Source organism: Macaca fascicularis, chromosome 14 (genome assembly GCF_037993035.2).
Source record: "Macaca fascicularis isolate 582-1 chromosome 14, T2T-MFA8v1.1".
Taxonomy (NCBI): Eukaryota; Metazoa; Chordata; class Mammalia; order Primates; family Cercopithecidae; genus Macaca; species Macaca fascicularis.
In genome coordinates this window covers 58445454-58467408 of record NC_088388.1, presented here as the reverse complement: position 1 = coordinate 58467408, position 21955 = coordinate 58445454, and the positions used below count along the sequence as shown (strand labels likewise).

At 43.8% G+C, this 21955-nt stretch overlaps 1 protein-coding gene across 6 annotated transcripts in view; it reads left to right on the top strand.

Moving 5' to 3' along the window:
• SYT9 (synaptotagmin 9) overlaps positions 1-21955 on the top strand; it is a 224080-nt gene that overhangs the window by 167317 nt on the left and 34808 nt on the right. For 4 of the 6 annotated variants that reach the window (XM_005578751.5, XM_074014461.1, XM_065528632.1 and 1 more), the window contains exons 4-6: positions 3923-4043; positions 5830-6001; positions 8388-8517. In XM_005578751.5, coding sequence (XP_005578808.2) covers positions 3923-4043; positions 5830-6001; positions 8388-8517 — 423 coding nt within the window. The remainder of the gene's footprint in view (positions 1-3922; positions 4044-5829; positions 6002-8387; positions 8518-21955) is intronic. The other 2 variants (XR_010580903.2, XR_012423427.1) reach the window with 1 other exon arrangement.

Sequence of the window (21955 nt, the reverse complement as noted above, 5' to 3'; positions counted from 1 at the left end):
TAATTTGAATTGTTTACCCATGATTTCATTGATTTTTTTATTGGTATCTGTTGCTGTAGAATTATTGTGTTCCTTTGAAGGTGTCACATTTTCTTGCTTTCTCATGTTTCCTGTGTCATTATGTTAATATCTGCACATCTGGTGTAACAATCACTTCTTCCAATTTTTGTAAATTTACTTTTGTAGAGAGGACTCTTCTCTGAAGATTATCTATGATGTTGGTTGAGTAGGGCATTTTGGGTTTCATTTTGGATGCAAGCAATAGCGTAGTCTCTATGATCTCCTTGGCTATAAATAGCGTCAGTGGTATCTGTGATTTCCTTGATAGCTTAGGGTGTGGATAGTGGAGGCTGTGGTAAAGTTTTCTGGGAACTAAGTTATTAGGTAGGCCAGTCTTCTGGCCCCAGTGGTACAGCAGTGGGCTGAAGATGCCTGTCTTTGAGCCCCAGAGTGATGTATGCTGGCTCTGGTATTAGTGGATCCAAGTGGGCCAATTATTGGGCTTCCAGGTGTCTTGCTGAAATGCTAGTAGTGGCAGCAGTGGGCCTGGCATGTAAACTGGTTCTCTTGCTCTAGGTGAGCAGGCTTGATGTGAGCAATGGCAATAGCAGTGATTCGGCCACTCACTGAAATCCAAGTTGGTCTGAGCTGTAATGGGTTGGATGGGCCAGTCTCATGGTGCTTGCAAGTGGGTGCCAATTGTTGTGGTACCAGGGGGTTGAGTTGCCCCCACCTCAGACCCTGGGAAGAGTGCACATGTACCAGCAGTGATAGACTAGGCTGGATGATTGCCAGGCCCCTGGATGGCATTTGCAAGTACTGAGGAGACAGGACCAGGTTGCCAGAATTGAGACTTGTCCTCAGGCCCACTGGTAATATGTTCAGGCATACCTATGATAGGCAGGAACAGGGTGGTCCCCAGGCAGTCAGAAGAATGCTCAGATGAGGGCAGTGGTGGCTTCAGTTCAGGGCTGCCACTGGGGAGGGCACAGACACTCTCATTGGGAGCAGCATAGGTAGGTAGTTGTGCAGCATGTGATTTGCTCATGCGTCAGTCCCCCAGCAGCTTGCAGCACTAGTGACAGTGTTATTTATCCTTAGGGTGCATGAAAGGATCTGGCCTCATCTCCTCCCTGGCCTGGTAGTAGCATCAATGGCACCAAAACCAGGGTAAGACAAGTCCTTTAGGGGCTCAGCTTTCAGAATGTCACTGTGCTGTAGCTGCTCAGGGCTTACGGGCCTGTGGGTCACAGCATGAGCTCTCTCTTTGAAACAATACCACTGTGCAATTTCTAGGCAGCTCTCTCTGTTAGTCTCGAGGACTGTGAGGGTCGAGGGGCTCTCCTGTGAGTAGGATAGTATGTGGTGGAAATGTGGACCCTGAGAGGTCTCTCACTTAACCCCTTCCCTATGTTAGGGAGCTTCTCCCAGCTCCCAGCCAAACCCCACTGAGCAGGCTACATTGCTTCCTTTTCCTTTGTTACTTTTGGTGCTTCCTGTCACTTTTTTGTTGAATTCCAGTGTTCTCCCTTAGATGATCTATTCAAAGTGTGAATATCTACTTGCTATTTTGGTTCTTCTCCATGGTAGAGGCACTTAGCTGCCTGTTGTTTGTTTGTTCGTTTCTTTCTTTCTTTCTTTCTTTCTTTCTTTCTTTCTTTCTTTCTTTCTTTCTTTCTTTCTTTCTTTTTGAAGAGACAGCATCTTGCTAGATTGCCTAAACTGCACTTGTACTCCTGGGCTCAAGTGATCCTCCTGCCTTAGCCTCCAGAGTAGCTAGGATTGTAGGCATGTGCCACTGCACCCAGCTAATTTGCTATTTTTTAAAGTACAAATGTGGACTTTTGCTTGGTTTACATTCTGAATATACCATCAAGTCTGAGGTTTGACTTTTCTCTTTTAACTTATGAGCAAATAGCTATATTGTATAAATATTTGTGAATGGGCTTATGTCGGAGGAAAACAAATAAACCAACATACCTAGCATGGAAGTAATCTGACACATCACATTTAATTATGTGCCTCAGTCTTGAGGGCAGAGATTAGATGGCATGCATTTTCACATCCTGAACCTTACAAAGTGTGTGCACAGTGCAGGCCCTCAAGAAATGTATGTTGAAAGAATTGATTATGAAGCTTCATAGGCATAGTTTTGGTTAATTCTGTGTTTACTTTGCCAAACCAAGATTTTCTGAGAAGGATGAGGGGAGAGGAGAGAGCTAGGTGCAGTGAAAAGCCTTTTAAAGGAAGAACAGAAGTTGAAGAGCAAAGTGGGCCAGGGAGTCAGGAAACAAAAGGGTGATGTGTGGGGACAGCTGTGGTCTCTCTTTCCTTTCTGCCACCAGCAGGAGGCTGGGTCAATCCCCTCTTCAGTAAGGGCAGACACTGCTCCTACAATAGGGAACCCAGCACCGCAGAGCAAGCCAGAGTCTGCTGTGTGTAAAACCTCCAGTCCTATAGAATTCTAGTCCCCAAGCCCCCATATCTCCCAAAAGGGGAAGGCCCAGTCACCTGGGTCTCTTGAGGTCAGGGCTTCCGGAACCAGGAAAGCCAAGCTTACAAGGAGAGGTCATTTATTTACACTGGGCAAGCAATGCATGATGCAAGAAGACACAGAGTAATCCGTCTGCCTTAGTGACCAAATAGATCCCTTTGCCTCATCCTCCTGTGGAAGCAATCAAGAAAGGGAGGTTGGGCGAGGTGACCTTCCAGAGCTGAATCTGTGCTTCTAAAAATAGAAGCATCCTTGGAGAACTGAGGAGGGGAGGGAAAGCTGTGGACACTGAGGGCAAGAACCTGAATCCTCAGAGCATTGTCAGTAGGAAACTGTGTTAATTAGACACAGGCACCTCAGCTCGATAACCTCAGGTATCTCTCAGAAATTGAAACGAAATGAAATGGCTTTTGTTCCCCCTCCTTTCTGGTTATACTCCCCGTGAGCTAAAAAGGAGAAAGAGAATTGTGTCTTCTGACCTATTTGAATGGCTGCACACTGCCTGATATATCTTCCCCAGTAGAGGGAAATGGGGGTCTTTAGAGGCACATTAAGAAAAGGAAAGAGCTGCCACAAAGTGGAACTATGAGAGGGAGGCACAAGGGCCACCTGGGAGTCTGGGTCTCTGTTCTCTCCCTGCATGGAGGCAGTGCAGGACTAGGCAAGTACTTGGATGTGTCCAGGGCTCTGAATGTGTAGGCTCACAGGGTGCCATTCTCAGGCTCACACAGTGTCCTTATTTGGAGCTATGCGACAGGCTGTAAGTTTCCAGGGTCCAGTGGAGCCCTGTGCTGGTCTGCACAGATTGTGTGCAACCAGGGTGTGCGCTCTGCTCTGTGGCATGGGGATTGCGTGTGGGAGGTTGGGCGTATGCAGGGGTATACAGGGATATGGTGGCAAGTTTGAGGGGGCTGTGTAGGGGAGTGTGTGGGGCGGTGTGGAAACCTGTTGAGAGGCTTCATGATGCTGCATAGGGCTGTGTGCAGAGCTATCCTGGACTGTGAGTGGCGCACCACAGTACTGCAGGGCACCTCTTTGTGTAGCTTTGACCTAGAGGCTCTGTGTGCATTGTAGTAGTGGTATGAATGGAGCCACATGGGGCACTCTGCACTGGAGGATATGTTCTGGGCTACCTGGACACATGAGTCTGTACAGGGCTGCCTGTGGCTGGATACATGGTGGCAGAGGCCTGAACAGGCTTACAGCTTTGCCATCCAAAGATAGATTATGCCTCCTTAGGGTGAGGTGCTCCCAAAGTGCAGGGATTTATTATTCTCCCTGAGACTGACATGAAGGGAAGAGATACCAGGGATTTACAAGCTGAGCAAAAGGGGCAGTGTGTTCCCTTTCAGTGAGGCCTGAAGCTGAGCCTCTTGCACACCAGTCTGGAGACACTTTCTAATACTTTAGTTTGTGCTTTCTCAACAGGACAACGTGGATCTGGGAGAGCTGATGTTTTCCCTGTGCTATCTTCCAACGGCTGGCAGGCTGACTATTACCATTATAAAAGCAAGGAATTTAAAGGCAATGGACATAACAGGAGCATCAGGTGGGGCATTTTCAAATTCAGACTTTCTCATGCACTTCTACTGTAGTAAGTACCTTATGAAGTTTTAGTAAGGTAATAAAGCACGTTGACTCTGGAACCAGACTGCCTAGGCTTAATCCTAGTCCTAACACCTGTGTGACCTTGAGCAAGTCATTTTACCTCTCTGAGCTTTGGATTCCCATCGGTAAGATGAGAGTAATTATGGTATCTGGTTCACTGGGCTGTTGTAAAACTGAATTAATAAATATAAAGCCATGAGAACAGTGCTAGCATATATTAAGTGCTACATATTGTTAGTTATTGTTATTAATACAGTTAGCCTTCTGTATCCACCAGTTCCACATCTGTAGATTCAACCAATGATGGATTTAAAATACTCAGGAAAAAAAATACAACAATAAAAATAATACAGTTTTTTAAACAATACAGTATAACAACTATTTACACAGCATTTATACCAGATTAGGTATTGTAAGCAATCTAGAGATAATTTAAAGTATACAGGATAATGTGCGTAGGTTATATGCAAATATGATGCCATTTTATATAAGGGACTTGAACATCCTTGGATTTTCCTATCCGTGAAGGGTCCTGAAACCAATTCCTTGTGGATAACAAGGGACAATAGTACTCTCTTGGGTCTCCCTCACCATAATTTTGAATTGGACCTATTGTTTACACACATTGATAAAGCTTATCTAATTTGGTCTTTCCTCAAATATCATCCGAGGCTCATTGAAGGCTGAGAACAATCCTATTTCCTTATTAAAGTGAACTATGAGTTTTAGTTTTTCCATTAAACCAAGCATTAAATTCTGAACCCTAACAAGAAAAAAATGCCTCTATATGCATTGCTAACTGCAAATTCACAAGCAACCTCTGCAGGTGTTTCCCAAATGTGGTCACAAAACACCCAATACACCCTGGCTTACATCCTCTGAAATCAAAGAACACCATATGCAATATATTCTGCATCCTATACCCCAGTGTTTTTTTTTAAAGCAGAAAAAAAAAATAGCTGTGGTCCCTCTGGTCATCTAAGTCCCTACTGGACTGTATATAGGAGTCAGAGCAATGCATGGTTATGCAGGTGAAAAGAGAACAAGGACTTCCCACCGAACAGAAGAAGAGTGAGATAGCTGTTAGGACCAGAAGAGCCCTATCTGGAGCAGAGGCCAGCCTTGCCACTTGTCACCCCATCACAGTGTTGCACCACAAGGAAGCCTGTGGCCTTTCTCTCCCTGATATGCTGAGCTGCTTCTCCCTTTGCAACCCAAGGGCAGGCCACTCTAGGGGCTCAGGGTCTCTGTACTTAAGGAATTCCACTCCCAGATGTTCTCTCTGTCCTCTAGGAATTCAGAAATTAAAAGAGTCTAGGAATTCCCTTTCTTAAAATCCTGAAAATATTCCCTGAGGTGGCTCAGAGTTGGGGGGCCTGTTTTCAGCCTTGGAAATGCCGGTGCATTTCTCTTCCCATCCTGGCCAGGCCAGTCTTGAGTTCTAGCTGGAATGTCTCCTAATTCCATAACAGATGTTTTCAAACTATTTTTAAATTTCACACATTTTCAGGAGACAGTATCCTGTGCTTTATCTTGAATTAGTGACTTAATTATCCTCACTCTAGTTGCTCCCCAGATATCATATTAATGACAATCCTCCAACTCCAGTCCACAGGCAGGTAAAGGAATTCGACATACCATAGTTCATGAAAACCCACAGTGATATAACTGCCCACCTAAATCTACACTAATCCTCACAGTACTCCTGCTTCTCATGGTCTGTCCAGATCCCTACGTGAAAGTCTCACTGATGTGTGATGGCAGACGACTGAAGAAGAGGAAAACATCCACCAAGAGGAACACCTTGAATCCTGTTTACAATGAAGCCATAGTCTTTGATGTCCCTCCCGAGAACATTGACCAAATCCACTTGTCCATAGCAGTCATGGACTATGACCGGTGAGATACCTGGAACTCTTTTCCAGTGCAAGTTCAGTGCGTCCAGGGCTGGGAGGGCAGAGGGGGAGCAGCAGCCACAGATTCTTAGCTGGTGTTCCAGGCTGCAGGAAATGAGTCAACTAGCAGTGCATGGGAAGCACATTGACAGGAGTCACCTCTAAACCATGCTGTAGAGTCAGACTACCAAAGTGTCTCTCAGCACTCCCATTCTTTTCTGCCCCTTTCTCATTTTTTTTCTCTTCCTCCATCCTCCCCCAACCTCCACCTCTTCCCCTTTTCATCTTTGCATAACTCCTAGAATCTCAGCTTGAAGAACTGTGGCCCCACAGGTTTTATCTTCTGTCAGGCAGTCCTCACTGCCCTTCGTTGGAAAGATTCCACTGAAAATGGCAGAATGACTACTTTAGCCAGACCATCAACATTTCTAAATACACAACTTCAATCTTTTTCCTTCTCGCAAGTATTTAATAAAGATTGTTTCCTTCCACTTAAGTCTGAAAGCAAACACAAAAATGTTCTCTTGAAAATGCTAGAATCAGTATGGATGACAAGGTACATTAAAATGTATAAGATGCTCGACTTTTTAATTAATACAGCACAGAAGAGATATTTATAGCCTGCATTGTAGCCAATTGTGTATTTAAAGGACAGATTTGAAAAACAGTCATTTTAATATGCAAAGGAAGTACCAACAGGGAATTATACATGTTAAACCAGTCATTAGACTGAAATGCAAAGTCTCTCTTTAATTGGAAACCTCCCACATGGTCTGGGCACATTATTTAAAAAAAATTATTCTGACTTCTAATATTATTTGTGACTAAGGATTTTCCCACATACCTCTGAAATATCAGGAAGGCAGCTTCAGTGACCTGCACACTCTTTCCAGCAGATGCCTGCGTGAAGCATGACAGTCTTCCAACCCAAGGAGCACGTGGATTGGCTCAGCTGCCCATGAGTGTGACAACCCATGCTGAGCAGTAGACCTTGTCCCATCTCCTGTGGGCAAGAAACAACACCAATAGTGTCAGGCCCCAGTAGGGGACATTGCCCACCAACCGTGGAAGCCTAGGCCAGCAATTTTTAAGCTATTGCCAAGTTTCCTGCATGGACAAATCTGATTATGTGAGCTCTGCCTTAATTTAATTCTCAGTAAACTCATGAATCTGGCCTGGAAAAATTCATGGCAGAATTCATGGGGCTTCTGCATGCATTTGATTTTAATGAGCAGAGACTCAAATATCCTTCACATGACCTCCCCACCCTCATCTTACCTTTATGCTCCATTACACAAATAGGAGAAAAATCACTTGTCTTTGCAGGAGGGAAAAAAAAAGAGAAAGTATGTGAGTTTGGATCCTATAGAGTTAAAGAATTGGCCATATCAGTCCAGTTATACCACGGACTTTTTAAAAAACTGCTAGGGAAAACAAAAATGGCTCAAGGCAGAGACCTACCTAGGGAAAGTTTCAGAAATATTAGCCTTGGCCGGGCACGGTGGCTCACACCTGTAATCCCAGCACTTTGGGAGGCCGAGGCGGGTGGATCATTTGAAGTTAGGAGTTCGAGACCAGCCTGGCCAACATGGTGAAACCCCGTCTCAACTAAAAAATGCAAAAATTGGCCAGGCATAGTGGCATGCACCTGTAATCCCAGCTACTTGGAAGCTGAGGCAGGAAAATTGCTTGAACCCGGGAGCTGGAGGTTGCAGTGAGCCGAGATCATGCCACTGCACTCCAGCCTGGGCAACAGAGCGAGACTCTATTTCAAAAAAAAAAAAAAAGGAAATATTAGCCTCAAGGTCAAAGGAGCTATGTATCTTTCTATAGTTGGGAAATTAAGTGGGCCAAAGAGGCTGAACTTAGAAGAAAAGAGGGATGAGTATAAGACAATAACAGTCTTCTCTAAAGAGAGGGAGCAGGAAGATCTATGAGCTTCCTTCACTTACTCTACTTTGTGGGCTCAAGACCCATGGCTGCCAGACACAAAACTGCTCCCTCACCCATGCTTGGTTGCCTCTTGTGGGAGTTAGAGCAGCCGTTATTGCAAGAAACTCTTTTCAGATGGCTTCCTCTTTATTATGTGGAGGCCAGCCTAGATCCAGAACAAGAGGTGGCATCCTTAGCACAAATCATGGGGTTCTTCGAACAAGGTTCTTGGAAACAAGTTGACCCATGTCAGTGTTAGGACAGCCAGGGTATATGTTAGATCCCAAGTTCTATTGGCCGTGATGCTTAGCCTGCAGTTTTAAGTGAGGAAATGAAAAAAAAAAAAAAAAAAAAAAAAACCTCACCACGTCCCCAATTCCTTCATCAGTTTAATTGAGTAGCTGTTGATCTTACATACCAAAATTTTAAGAAAAAACTATTGTGGGCCATTTTCACAGTGTAGGTCACAATGAGATCATCGGCGTGTGTCAAGTAGGCAACGAGGCTGAGAGGCTGGGCAGAGACCACTGGAGTGAAATGTTGTCATATCCTCGGAAGCCCATTGCACACTGGCATTCCCTGGTGGAGGTAAGACCCTAACCCACATGCTCCACTTTACATAAGAGTAAATGCTTTAGTGTTGAAATGCAGGAGCTGCCAAACATGTGAGCGCACCAGGATGGATGTCATAGACAGGTTTTCCTGGTTACATTTCCTGGGGCTGCTGGGACTTGCATTCAATTTGAGGCTGAATCTGTGCTTCCCACCAGTCTGGTGGGTTTTGAATATTGATCAGAGATCATCCCTCATTTTGATTGTGTTTTTAAAAGATCAAGATTCTGTACTTCTGTGTTAAGGCTTTGGGTTGGTACTTGGAGGGCATCTGCAAGGTGTGGGTGAGTGTGGACTTTCAGGCTTTCATACAGTGACTTGAGACTGACTTTGGAAAAAACATGAGGCCTTGATTCTAAGACCAGCTCTGGCACCAACCTGTGATTCTGGGCAAGCTGGTTAGTATCAGGTTCAACTGCATATAATAAAAACCAAAACAACCAATTATAAATTAAAAACAAATGAAATGAGAATTTATGTCTCTCTCTTATATACAAAAAAGTCTAGAGGAAGGCAGTCTGGGATATCTTAGCAGCTCCATGTTCAACAAGAGACCTAGACTTCTATCTTTCTGCTTCACTGTCCCAGTGTGGCTTTGTTCCTTGAAGTACCCTCATCATACGATATGGCTGCTAAGCTCCAACCACTGCATATTTTCTAGGCCGCAAAAATGTGCAAAAGGGGAAGAGCCGAAAGGGCACACATTCCCTTTTTAAGGATTCTCTTTGAATTCTCATGCAACACTGCTACTTACATTTAGTTTAGTCACAAAACTTAGTCACGTGGACATGTCAAATTGCAGGGAATAGTTAGAAGTGTAATCTTTTTGTTGGGTGTCAATGTGTCCAACTAAAAACGAGGGTTCTGTTTGCATAGAATAAGAGGAGAGTGAAAACCTGAAGGCAATTGGCCAGCATTCTGCCACTCACATCGTCATTCATTCACTCCCTCCCCCTTTACTTCTCATTCACTCTTCCCCCACTTATCTTTGCTCATTGATTCACTCTCTTATTTATTCACTAACTCGTTCTCTCAAAAATAATTTGCACTCCCTAAGTAACATTTCTGTGGGTCAAATGCTATAATAGCTACAGAGAATACAGATGAGAATAAGAAACAGTCCTTTCACTTGTAGAACTTATAGACTGTAAAATAAACAAAAGATGACATGTAAACTAATCACTGAGAGACACAAATGTAAGCATTTCCATCCATATAAAGTGCTACAAAAGTGCAAAGGAGAGAGACGTTTATTGTGCTTAGAGGAGACTGTGAAGCATCTCTCCTTCATGCTCTCAATAAGTAAAGAGAACTGAGCCTCCGGGAATTGGAAAACCAGGAAGGCAGTAGCAGTTATTTACTGAGGACACAGGGGTTCCAGGCAGAGAACTTTCCACTGTTCTCCTGGTGCAGGCAGCTCCATTCCATGCAAAGCCATCTGAGAGGCCAAGACTAGAGCCTCACCCAGTGTGGGCCCCCCTGCCATTGATAGTCAGGTGAGTCTGGTTGAAGTGAACACAGGGCAGTTGTGGAGAGACAGAGAGGCCCCAAACCCAGACAGGGGAACCAAGGGACTTCTTTGTTGGAGGTGGTGCAGGAAGGAGAAGGGCAAGACAGGGTTTATGGATTCTAACTATCGGGGCACCCAGATGTATTCAAAAAGAGCCTAAGGCCCCCTAATTTGCAGGTTCCTAAGGATAGTTCTGCCCCTGGGCCATAGGAGCAAAAATCATTCTTTTCTAGACTCAAAATTAATCCCTAAGGGAGACCCACAGGATCTATGAGCTACTTGAGAAGGAGCTGGGGACTGGTGTCCACTGAACTGTACCTCACTTCTTCAGCTCCTGGTGGAATTCTCAAAGGAGTCCATCTGCGGGCTCATTAAATTTTGGGGGCCTGTCACTAGCAGTGGCATTTAGAAGAGTTGTAATAGACTTTTTGCACCCTTATGAGCCATTGCTGATTTTAATTCTTATTTGTAATTAGTAGTATCAGAGAGTATTAAAGTTCTGTGCTTCTCAGGAAACAGGAAATGAGAAAGGAGTAAGGATGAGGCGTGTGGTGTAGGGCTGAGAGATGAGCCCTGATTCGTGCACCAGCAGTTTTTTTTTTTTTGGTGACCTAGGCAGGGGAGTAGCCCCGGGCAGAGTGTTGCACATGGGCCCCTGAGTGGCAGTATATGCATGTGTTACACAAAGGAGAGTGCAGGGAGCAGGCCTTGGAGGCCTTTTCCTTCATGGCTGAGAAAAAGTGTGGTATAAATTCGTTCACCTGAGAGATATTCCTTAAACCCCAAACACTCAGCTTTTTGGAAATCTGTGCTCCACAGTTATGTAACTGAAAAGTAAATGCCATTAGGGTTAAACCACTGAAACTTAGAAGTCATTTGTTACAGCGGCTAAAATTACTTTGGCCAGTACAATGGTCATTTCTCAACTGTTACAGCAGAACTAAGGAAATGAAATGCCTGCACGGCTTATATGAAGGACAAACCTTCATATAAGCAGAGGGAGGGCAAACCTTCATGTAAGCAGAGGCAGAGGGAGGCTGCCTCTTCCCTGTTGCTTCCTGTGTCTTTGAAGTACACGTCCGGGACTCCAGATCCATCCTGAGAGAGGAAGTGATGCTTTTTCTTTTAAAAATGAACGTTGAGCTCGCAGAATTGGGGCAATGGTACCAGATGAGATGAAAAACAGTATTGGAGAGGTTGGCCATACTTCGTTAGCAGCTGTAAGGATGGAGGAGGCAATAGGCAGAGTGGCCAGAAACATTCACTTTGGAGTTGGAAGGGCCTACATTCAAATTGCTGTCCTTCCACTCACTAGATGTTTGTTTTTCGCCTTCTGAACCTCAGTGTTCACATCTGTAAAGTGACCATAACATTTCCTGTCTCACAAGAGGGATGGTGAGGATTAAACAATCTATTGATATGAAATGCAGCATTGTAGCTGATGTATATATAGTAAACACTCAGTAAAGCTTTCAGTTACAGTTGTTATTATGTATGCCCCAGATTCTGAGGGGCTGCTGTGTGTCCTTATGGGACTATGTCCTATGAAGAAATATCATCCATGTGTGTCATGGAGAATAAGAGAAAGGCCAGGAATCCACCACTCCTGCACCCCAGTGAGCCATCATCTCAGATTGGAGGAAGGGGTCATCCAGTACTTGGCTAAACCAGATGTACATATTTAAGTTTTGTTTCTTTTCCTCTTTTTCGTGGTCTTAAAGACAAGCTGCTGTTATGCTCTCTAAGAACCTTTTAAATGTCTGCTTTAAAACAAAAACCAGCAATTAAATCTCAGTGCTCATGATAACAGAGTATGTGAGGGTGCACTCATGAGCATGTGTGTATAGAAGACAGAGAGAGAGGGAGAGAGAACAAAGATGGGGGCACTGGGATTTAGCATGGAGGGAGGCTGGCCTCACAGAAGCTCTTCACTGCTGAGGAATTGGTTAGGTCTAAACTCTGCGCCCTGCAGAGATCTGGCAGCCTGCTCAAGGTTGTGTCCAATACACCCTGACCTTGCCAGGGCAGGTGGCAGATGGAATCTTCAAAGCCAGTGAGTTCAAAAATCCGTTTCTCTCACAGGGATTCTGGATGACTTCACTGCACACTCAAAGGTCAGCCAGTAGGGCTCCCTTTACTCCCCATGATGTCAAAGGTTTGGAAAGCTGTGAAAACTCCCCCGAGCAGACTGCCTGGGGTTTAGGGATCAGAGCGTCCCCTTCATAGGGCCTCAGATGACAGAGCTCTAAGAGCTCCCTTCGCTCGGCACCCTTGTCCACCAATTCAAGAGAAGATGGTGTTGGCCTGGCCATATCGCAACACCTTTCCTACCCTCCTATATGTCAAGATGACCAACATCATGAGCCTCGTGGAGAATAACAGGACATAGTTCCAAGTTTTCATCGCTTCCCTGTGTAGTGCCATGTAACATCTGTTGTATGAATAAGTACTAATCTTGGTTTGGTGGGAAGAACAGACACAGATACTATCTGGTTAAATGAAATTTCACTTTTCTAAAAGACAGAAGAAAGAGAATCCAACCAGAATATGTAGTCAAGATCAGCAATATTATCCTAATAGGCATAGGTGTAAGATTCCAAACACCAAAGTTCTATTCAAGGCGTGGCCCATTTTGGATGTCTTCCTCACTCCAAGCTCAGCCTTTGTACATACACATAAATACAGCTACAAAATTCTGCATGTCTGACTGTCTGCTGGGACCAGCTCATTGAGAGTCCTGGCCCTCTTCAACTCAGGACTACATAATGCCAAGCATAACCAGAGGGCAGTTATGGTACAATATGCCCAGACATAAACAGAGCCCTCATTTATCACCCTCAGCATCCAGAAGGGTATAAACGTAGAGTCAAAGGACTACAGCAACTGTCAGTTTTACCCAGACTTGTCTTGGAGTTACACAAGTAGCCCCTGTAAACCATGTCTAGATATTATCTATCAATTGTCCAGCAGGGCCTATCTGGAGTCTTGGAGGTCCACATATTCCCAGGAGAATGTATCTGATTGCCCAAGATTTGATTAGGTGTCCATCCTGGTGCAATTTGCTGCGGGTCTGGAGTCATGAAAATGTGACCTGGTACCCACCTCAGCAGGAGTTTTGGGAGTAGACTTCTTGAGAAGAGTCCTCACAGGACAGGGAAATTGTCTAAAATGAATGTGAATGACTGCCTCCCAAAGGAATTTAAAGTGAGAGGCTTTAGCACTATGGCCAAATTGTTATTCACAACAGATTTAGGAAAGGAGTAACTCACCAGGAAAGATGGGAGTGGGGAGAGGATGGGGTGACTGGGAAAAGCCACGTAGGAAATCAGGCTCCCATCAAGGGGATTTGGTTGTGTTGCAGGGCTTGGGTCTTGTTGAGAACCAGACTAGCAGGGAAGAAGACTGAGACATGAAAAAAAGAAAAGCATGGACTGAAACATACAATGGGGAAAATCCTAGAAAGTGCTGCTACTCAGCAAGCATTAAGGCACCCAAGACTGCAGGTCTTTGGAAACACCTGAATTCCAGACCCTTTTCAGTTGGTGTGGAACCAAGGCTGGCAATTCCATGCATTGCCCTCTGAAGGAGTGGCTTATGGGCTAGGTAAATAAACACAGCAAAAGCCTAATATGTGTATTAGGGGATGGCAAAAGAGAAGTGAGCAGTCAGGACATGGAGGGCTACATGCTGCTGCAGCATCTTGCCCATATTATGAGGTGCTCCCCCCATATAGTCCCGCATCATGTCTTAGTGTCTCTGAGAACAAAATTTTTGTTATGAATGAAAATAGAAAAAACAAGAAACATTTAAATCACATTAAAATAGGGCAAGAAAACATAAATTTCTTTATTATCTAAAAGGATACATACCATCTTGGTAAGAAACAGTAAGGGGAAAATGAACTTTATCTTGCTAATTAGTAGTTCTCAGTCTTTTCCAGGTTATGTCAGTCTCTTTGGGTTAATTATTTTCTCTTCTTCCTGGGGGTCTCCTCTCTCCTTCCTCCCTCCCAGCTAGGTATAGGGAAGTACGAAGGCTACCTCATGGCATTGACCGGCACTGTGCATATTGTTCTGCTTGCCTTTGGGCGTCAGACTTCATCATCACTGCCTCTGCTTCTGAGGATCTTGGCTGGTGTAACTGTGGGCTATTGTCTCAGCATAGAAACTTGGCCATCTTGAGGCTGATGAGGCCCCACATCAGCTATTGAAGTCCCTGTGGATCCCCGGGGGTGGGTAGCACCTCCCACTCAATGCTTGGCCTGGGAGCTTTTCTTTGCAGCCCTTAATACAGAGTCATTCCCCACTTGGTGGAATTCCCTGAAATTCTAACAACCAATACTCTCACACCCTTCAGGCATTTGGGCACACAAGGGAGCCACAGGAGACTCAGTGCCATCACAGGCATCCTGTTCATGCCTATAAAGTTACATGGTCATTTCTACATTGTTCCTCTAGCCTGTGTTGACCCAAGGGTCAAGTTTGCCTTCAGCTTCCCCCTCAATCCATCTGAACATGGGGTTTCAAGCCTGAATGGTAAAGCCAGAACCTCTCCTCCTCACTTCTCTGTATCTCTTCTGCCAAAGACTCTCTGCTTCGTCTTCCTATCTGGTGGAAACACTATATATCCTAGCATGATTTCTCTCTACCTGTGACTCATGCTCAGACCTCCAAGGTTTCCTCTCAACATGTAAGGAAACATTTGGAATTTGGATCCCATTTTTCTCAACAAGGCCTGGCTTTAAGATAAAGTTACATGGTCATTTCTACATGTAACATGAAATAAGATACTTATTTCATAGGGGACTAACTGATCATTTGCCTTGAGTTATCAGCCCTCAGCTTCGTATAATATATGGCATGTATTCAATGCATGGGACAACATGATTTACAGACAATAAGAACATTATTTCTGTTACATAGGTATTGAATTAGCATTTGGTGAATAAATGAAAAAAAAAAAAGAATGAATGTGATATATATAAAATGAATTGGGTTCCCTTCGTTCTAAATTTCCAGAATTCTCCATGCAGTGGAGTACACAGTAGAAGTCAGTTCAGACAAGGTGTAAAAAGGTATTGAGAATGGATTTGTATTAGGCTGTTCAAATGGAGATGGCCCTTATTAAGCTCCAAGTTTTAATTACCTTTTCTCTATTTAGGAGAAGAACATGAAAAGGGATCATTTCCTCCCTTGGTTCCAGTGAACTGCCACATAATGACAATGGCTTTGCATTTTTGAATAATGAGAAATATTCAGAACTGAGGCCCCTTAGTGAATCATGAGGGTCCCCCTGTACTTGATGTGGGCAGCCAAGTCCTAGAGCACTCAATATCTCCTTTCATAAGAGAGAAGAAACACACAGAGATCCCAATGGTGAATGGCGGACTGCTGTCCCCTGAGTGAAAACTGATCAGGAGGTGATCAGTTGATCAGGAGAAGAAAGTTGACCTTTCTCACTAGGAATATATTTTAGCAGCAGTTTTATACAAGGTAATTCTTTGCCCCACCTACCCGTGAAGATAAAGAAGAGAAAAATAATAGGACTGGAGTATTTTTTGACAAAATGAAGAAATTATTCTTCAGATTTTGTTGTAAAATTAAATTATTTTGAATGATGAGATTTAGCGTGCCAGCATGCATAAACACCTGCAGGGCCGCTGAAGCAAAACTGATTGCCAAGAACATAAAAATGTACTGCAAGTTTGGGATCTGAATAACGTTAACAGACCTGTTAGAATTTGTGTCAATTGCTATAAGTGGCCAGAATGCTGCTTGGACAAGCAGGCAGTGTTAGTATTAGTGGGGCATTGTGTTTCCAGCTGGTAGAGGTTATGGTTAACAAACAAAGCCAGAGTCATTCAGACCTTCCCAAGCAAATCTTCTTTCTTGTATTGAATTATCTGTAGAAAAAAAGAGAGAGAGACGGTAGGCATTTTCTCATCTTTATCAGGAATGGGTGACTTTTGTGACTTTTCTGAAGGTTTGTAGAGATAGTAATCATACAAAACATAGAAGTACTTAGGGTAAACACTAGAAGTATAAAAGATAATGACAATGTGGTAGAAAATAACGTTTCTGCCTGAACAGAAAGTCAACTGCATCTTGACTCTCCTCTCATTCACAGATGACCTTGCTCCAGTAGTCACTGCCTTGGAGCATCCCTGCTGCACACTTGTATAGCTATTAAATAGGAAGGTGAATGACAGTGGGCTTGAGCCATCAGCTGTCTCCATCTCCAGGGATGGCATTCAGAGGTGATTGCTAACGTGATAGGCCAATTCTTTCCCCGCAGATGAAATGAACCAAAATGGTTTATACCACTCTCTGAAAGAAACACACTCCCTCCTCATAGTCTGGTGGGAGGAAGACTATTCCCTCCTGGGGAATGGGGCCTGGGGCAAAGGCGGAGCACCCTGGCAGAGGACATTCAGGAAGACCACTGCTCCTGGATATGAATCTTTCAGAAGATGCACCTGTCAAATGCTGTCTTCCAAACATTACCAGAACAACCTATTGATAAGACAAAGCTGAGTTTATTGCTTTCCCAGGTAATGGAAGGGGAAGGGCAGAGTCTTATTTATTGAGACTTTGAAGTGTGGTTTAAGGTGGGTCTCTCCATGCGATGAGGGAGATGAAGTGGGGGGATGGGGACCTTGGTTAGGACTGGATCAGTGTCATGATACAATAGCTGAGGTGGAACAGCAAGTTGATGATTTTGAGCCTGGGATTCAAAGAGTCTTGGGGTGTAAACTGTTGATGCTTCCTAAGGAATAGAAATTGGGAAGTCCCATGAGTGAATACTTAAGTTGTAGTAATAAAGGCAGTAGACTAGTACAGCCAAGTTATTGGAGAGTCTATGTTGGGATAGGTGGTTTTAGTACTCACACTCCAGCAACAAAAAGCAGAAGGGAACCTCACAAAAGATCCTGCCCAGTCCTGTGGGGACCCATACACCAACAGTGTGAATATTTATTAGTTGCCTCCTCAGCATCAAGCCCCCTTTCTGATGGCCCTGATTTCTGATTAATGATGCTAGGGAGCCTGGCTCCATCCTTGTCTCTGGTGACAGTATGTGTGACTTAGTTCCAGGCTAAACCTGTCAAGCTAACCACAGGGATTACCACTGCATGCACTGATTCAGTCCAACAGTATTATAAAACATTTGGTGTGAATGTTTGGACAAAGATACTCTCTCTTTCTTGTTGGATATAAACAAAGCACTAAATACCCTGGGAGCAGCTGTGGCTTCTTTGGATCTCTATAAAAGATCCAGGTTTAGGGAGAAACCAAGCCCATAGATACAAAGAAACCAGACTCTCAGTCACGTGGTTGAGCTCCTGAATCAAACCTCTCCCAAACATAGTGTTACCTCTGGCCTTTATAAGTATGTAAATGTATAAATTCCCTTTGTTGTGTAAGCAGTGATAAGCAGAATTTCTCTTATTTGAAATGAAAAACATCTTATTTAGGATACAGGTGAACACTCACACTGCCCCAGGTGGTGTTCTCTGGGAGTGAAGAGAACCATTCCCAAAGCTGTCGCGAGATCAGCTCTTCTGCCTGGCTCACTGTGGTATGTCCAATACCTACAAAGTGTGTAGCGACAGTAGACTCCCATTAAAGTTTTCTTAATGGAGCAAATTATTAATGTTCAGATAATTAACTTGTGTGTTAAAGCAAGCATGGCGAAAAGAGGGACACTTGGCTTTCAAATATAATGACATACAAATATTATATAAGGTTAAGAAAAAAAACTGCTTTCCTTTTGTATTTATATGTTATTCAAATTCTACATGGAGTCTCAGGGCCTGTGGGAAGCTCTTCATTTTATAATCACTCCCTTGAGCTGATAAAGGCACAGTTCCTCAGGAGTGAAGATTAGTCACATAGCTGATCTTTCCCTTCAATGTCTTATGTGATGTACTGCAATTCATTTGTTTAGAAAAAAAATGAAAATCTATACTCTTTTAACAACAATAATTTTAGCAATTGTAGTATTATTTTTATTTCTACATTATCTATTTTTATTATTATAAAGTCTTCAGTCAGTGGTGGTAGACATATATTTTTTCACACCTTAGATAAAATTCAGGACATAAAATGTGATGATATTGATAATCAAAATGCTTGAAATAAAGAAAAGAGGCTTTCTACAAAGCAAGGGGAACTTTATAATTCATTGAGAAATCACACAATGCAATTGTAACTTTTAGGTATATGGTACACTACAGTGAATTATACTCAAATTATCAGAAACAGAAGCAGTTATGAATAAGGCAGGAAAACAATGGGGTGATTTTTTCCTTCATAGCTCAGGATCTGAATGGTGTGTGCTTAGATGCTTTGCATGTTAATAGTAAGTGTTCATATTAATAAAGTTTACTAAAGGGCGGTCATAAAACCAATTAATATAGTTTAAATATTTGTCCCTGCCCAAATTTCATGTTGAATTGTAATCCCCAAAGCTGGAGGTGGGGCCTGATGGGAGGTGTTTGGGTCATATCCATCATGGCTTGGTGCTGTCCTCTTGATAGTGAGTTCTTGCAAGATCTAGTCATTTAAGTGTGTGGAACCTTCAATCCTGCCTTGCCTTCTGCTCTGCCAAGTGAGATGCTGGCTCTTCCTTTGCCTTCTACCATGAGTAAAAACTTCCTGAGGCCCCACCAGAAACCAAGCAGATGTCAGTACCATGCTTTCAGTACAGCCTTAAGAACTATAAGCCAATTAAACCTCCTTTCTTTATACATTACCCAGTCCCAGGTATTTCTTTATAGCAATGCAAGAAAAGCAGTACCAGAAGTGAAGTGGGATATTGCAATAAAGATACTTGAAAATGTGGAAGCAGCTTTGGAATTGGGTAATGGACCAAGGTTGGAAGAGTTTGGAGGGCTTACAAGAAGACAGAAAGATGAGAGAAAGTTTGGAACTTCTTAGAGACTGGTTAAATGGTTTGTGACCAATATGCTGATAGTAATAGGGACAGTGAAGTCCAGACTGATGAGACCTCAGGTGGAAATGGGGTCTTATTGGGAACAAGAGCAAGGGTCATCTCTGTTATGCTTTAGCAAAGAACTTGGTTGTGTTGTGTCCCTGCTCTAGGGATTTGTGGGAGTTTGCACATGAGAGTGATGATCTAGAGTATCTGGCAGAAGAAATTTCTAAGCAGGAAAGCATTCCAGATTTGGCTTGGCTGCTTCTGATAGCCTAAGGAATGACTTAAAGTTGGAACTTATATTTAAACAGGAAGCAGAGTGTAAAAGTTTGGAAAATTTGCAGCCTATCATATGGCAATAAAAGAAAAGGCTTTTCAAGACAGAAATTCAAGCAAGCTGTGGAGCAACCACTTGCTAGAGATACTGGCATAACTAAAAGGGAGTCAGGTGCTAACATCCAAGACAATGGGAAAAAGACCTCAAAGGCATTTCAGAGACCTTGGTGGCAGCCCTGCTCATTACAGGTTCAGAGACCTAAGAGGGATGAATGGTTTTGTGGGCCAGGACCAGGGCCCCACTGCCCTGTGCAGCCTCAGGACACTGCTCCCCCCATCCCTGCTGCTCCAGCTCTAGCCATAACTCAAAGGGGCCCAGATACACCTCCAGCTGCTACTTCAAAGAATGCAAGCCAGAAGCTTGAGCAGCTTCCCTGTGGCATTAAGTCTGCAGATGCTTAACTGTGGGTACAAGAGTGAAGGTTTAGCAGCTTCTGTCTAGATTTCAGAGGATGTATGAGAAAGCCTGAGTGCCCAGGCAGAAGCCTGCTGCAGGGGCTGAGCCCTCCCAGAGAACTTCTACTAGGGCAGTGCCAAGGGAAAATGTGGGATTGGAGGTCTCACGCAGAGTCCCCACAGCGGCAGTGTCTAGGGGAACTATGAGAAGGGGGCCACCATCCCCTAGACCTCAGAATGGTAGATCCACTGACAGCTTGCACTGTGTGCCTGGAAAAGCCACAGGCACTCAACCCCAGCTCATGAGAGCAGCCTTGAGGGAGGAACCCTGCAAAACCACAGGGGCAGAGCTGCCCAAGGCCTTGGGGGCCTACCGTTTGCGCCAGTGTTTCCTGGATATGGGACATAGAGTTGGGGATTATTTTGGAGCTTTAAGATTTAACAACAGTCGGGCATGGTGGCTCATGCCTGTAATCCCAGCACTTTGGGAGGCCAAGGTAGGTGGATCACTTGAGGTCAGAAGTTTGAGACCAGCCTGGACAACATGGTGAAACCCTGTCTCTACTAAAAGTACAAAAATTAGCTGCGTGTGGTGGCAGGTGCCTTCAATCCCAGCTACTTGGGAGGCTGAGACAGGAGAATCGCTTGAACGCAGGAGGCGGAGGTTGCAGTGAGCTGAGATTGTGCCATTGTACTCCAGCCTGGGCAACAAGAGTGAGACTCCATCTCAAAAAAAAAAAAAAAAAAAAAAAAAGATTTAATGACTGCCCTGCTGGGTTTCAAACTTGCATGGAGCCTCTAGCCCCTTTCTTTTGGCCAATTTCTCCCTTTCGGAATGGGAATGTTTATCCAATGCTTGTACCTCTATTGTATCTTAGAAGTAAATGACTTGATTTTTTATTTTACAGGCTCATATGTAGAAGGCACTTGCCTTGTCTCAGATGAGACTTTGGACTTTGAACTTCTGAATTAATGCTGGAATGACCTAAGACTTTGGGGGATTATTGGGAAGACATGGTTGTATTTTGCAATATGGGAAGAACATAAGATTTGGAAGGGGTTGGAGTAGAATTATACAGTTTAAATATTTGTCCCTGCCCAAATCTCATGTTGAATTGTGAACCCTAATGTTGGAGGTAGGGCCTGGTGAGAGATGTTTGGATAATATCCCTCATGGCTTGGTGCTGTCCTCATGCTAGTGAGTGTGTTCTTGCAAGATCTGGTTTAAAAGTGTGTGGCACCTCCAACCCCCTTGTTCCTGCTCTGCCATTTGCCACACTGGCTCTCCATTTGCCTTCTGCCATAAGTAAAAGCTTTCTGACACCTCCCCAGAAGCCAAGCAGGTGTAAGTGCCATGCTTCCTATATAGCCCTCAGAACTGTGAACCGATTAATCCACTTTTCTTTATAAATTATCCAGTCTTGGATTATTTGTTTATAGCAATGTGAGAATGGACTAATAAACCAATCAAGAAAGTAAATACCACCCAAAGGGATTAAGATTGACTATAAATTTTAAAATATGAACATTCTGAATTTTTTTTTCCTGTTATTAATGCTTAATGAAGTCCTGGGAATGGGAATGGAGAAGTGGATCCAAATACATCCACATCTGCTTGTGCTTTCTGCTGGGCCTTATCTGCAATCTCTCTCTGCTATGGTCTGAGTGCTTGCATCCTCCCAAAATTCATGTGTTGAAACCTAATCCCCAATGTGGTAGTATTAAGAGGTGGGAAACAATTAGGTTATGAGGGCTCTGCCTTCGTGAATGGGATTAGTGCCCTTATAAAAGAGGCCCAAGGAAGCTTGTTTGCCCCTTCTACCATGTAAGGACACAGAATGATGGCCCCATCCATGAGGCAGAGAGCTAGCACTCATCAGACACCAAATCAGCTAGCACCTTATCTTGGACTTTCCAGCCTCAAGGACTGTGAGCAATAAATTTCTGTCATTTGTAAATTATCCAGTCTAAGATATTTTGTTACAGTAGCCCAAAAGGACTAAGACATCCCCCTTAATGACTGGAGTCAGAATCACATCAAGAAATAAGGCTGAGTTGGAGCCAGCAACATTTATTCACAAGAGAAAGACAGGAATTGGACTGGCTGAAGAGAGGTCCACAGACTCAGAGACCATCCACCTCACCTATAGCACAAGGCTCAGTACTGTATTTCCAGTGTTAGGGCTCAGCACTGTATTTCCAGTGTTAGTGCTATTCTCAATTCTGTCCGTAGTTCCT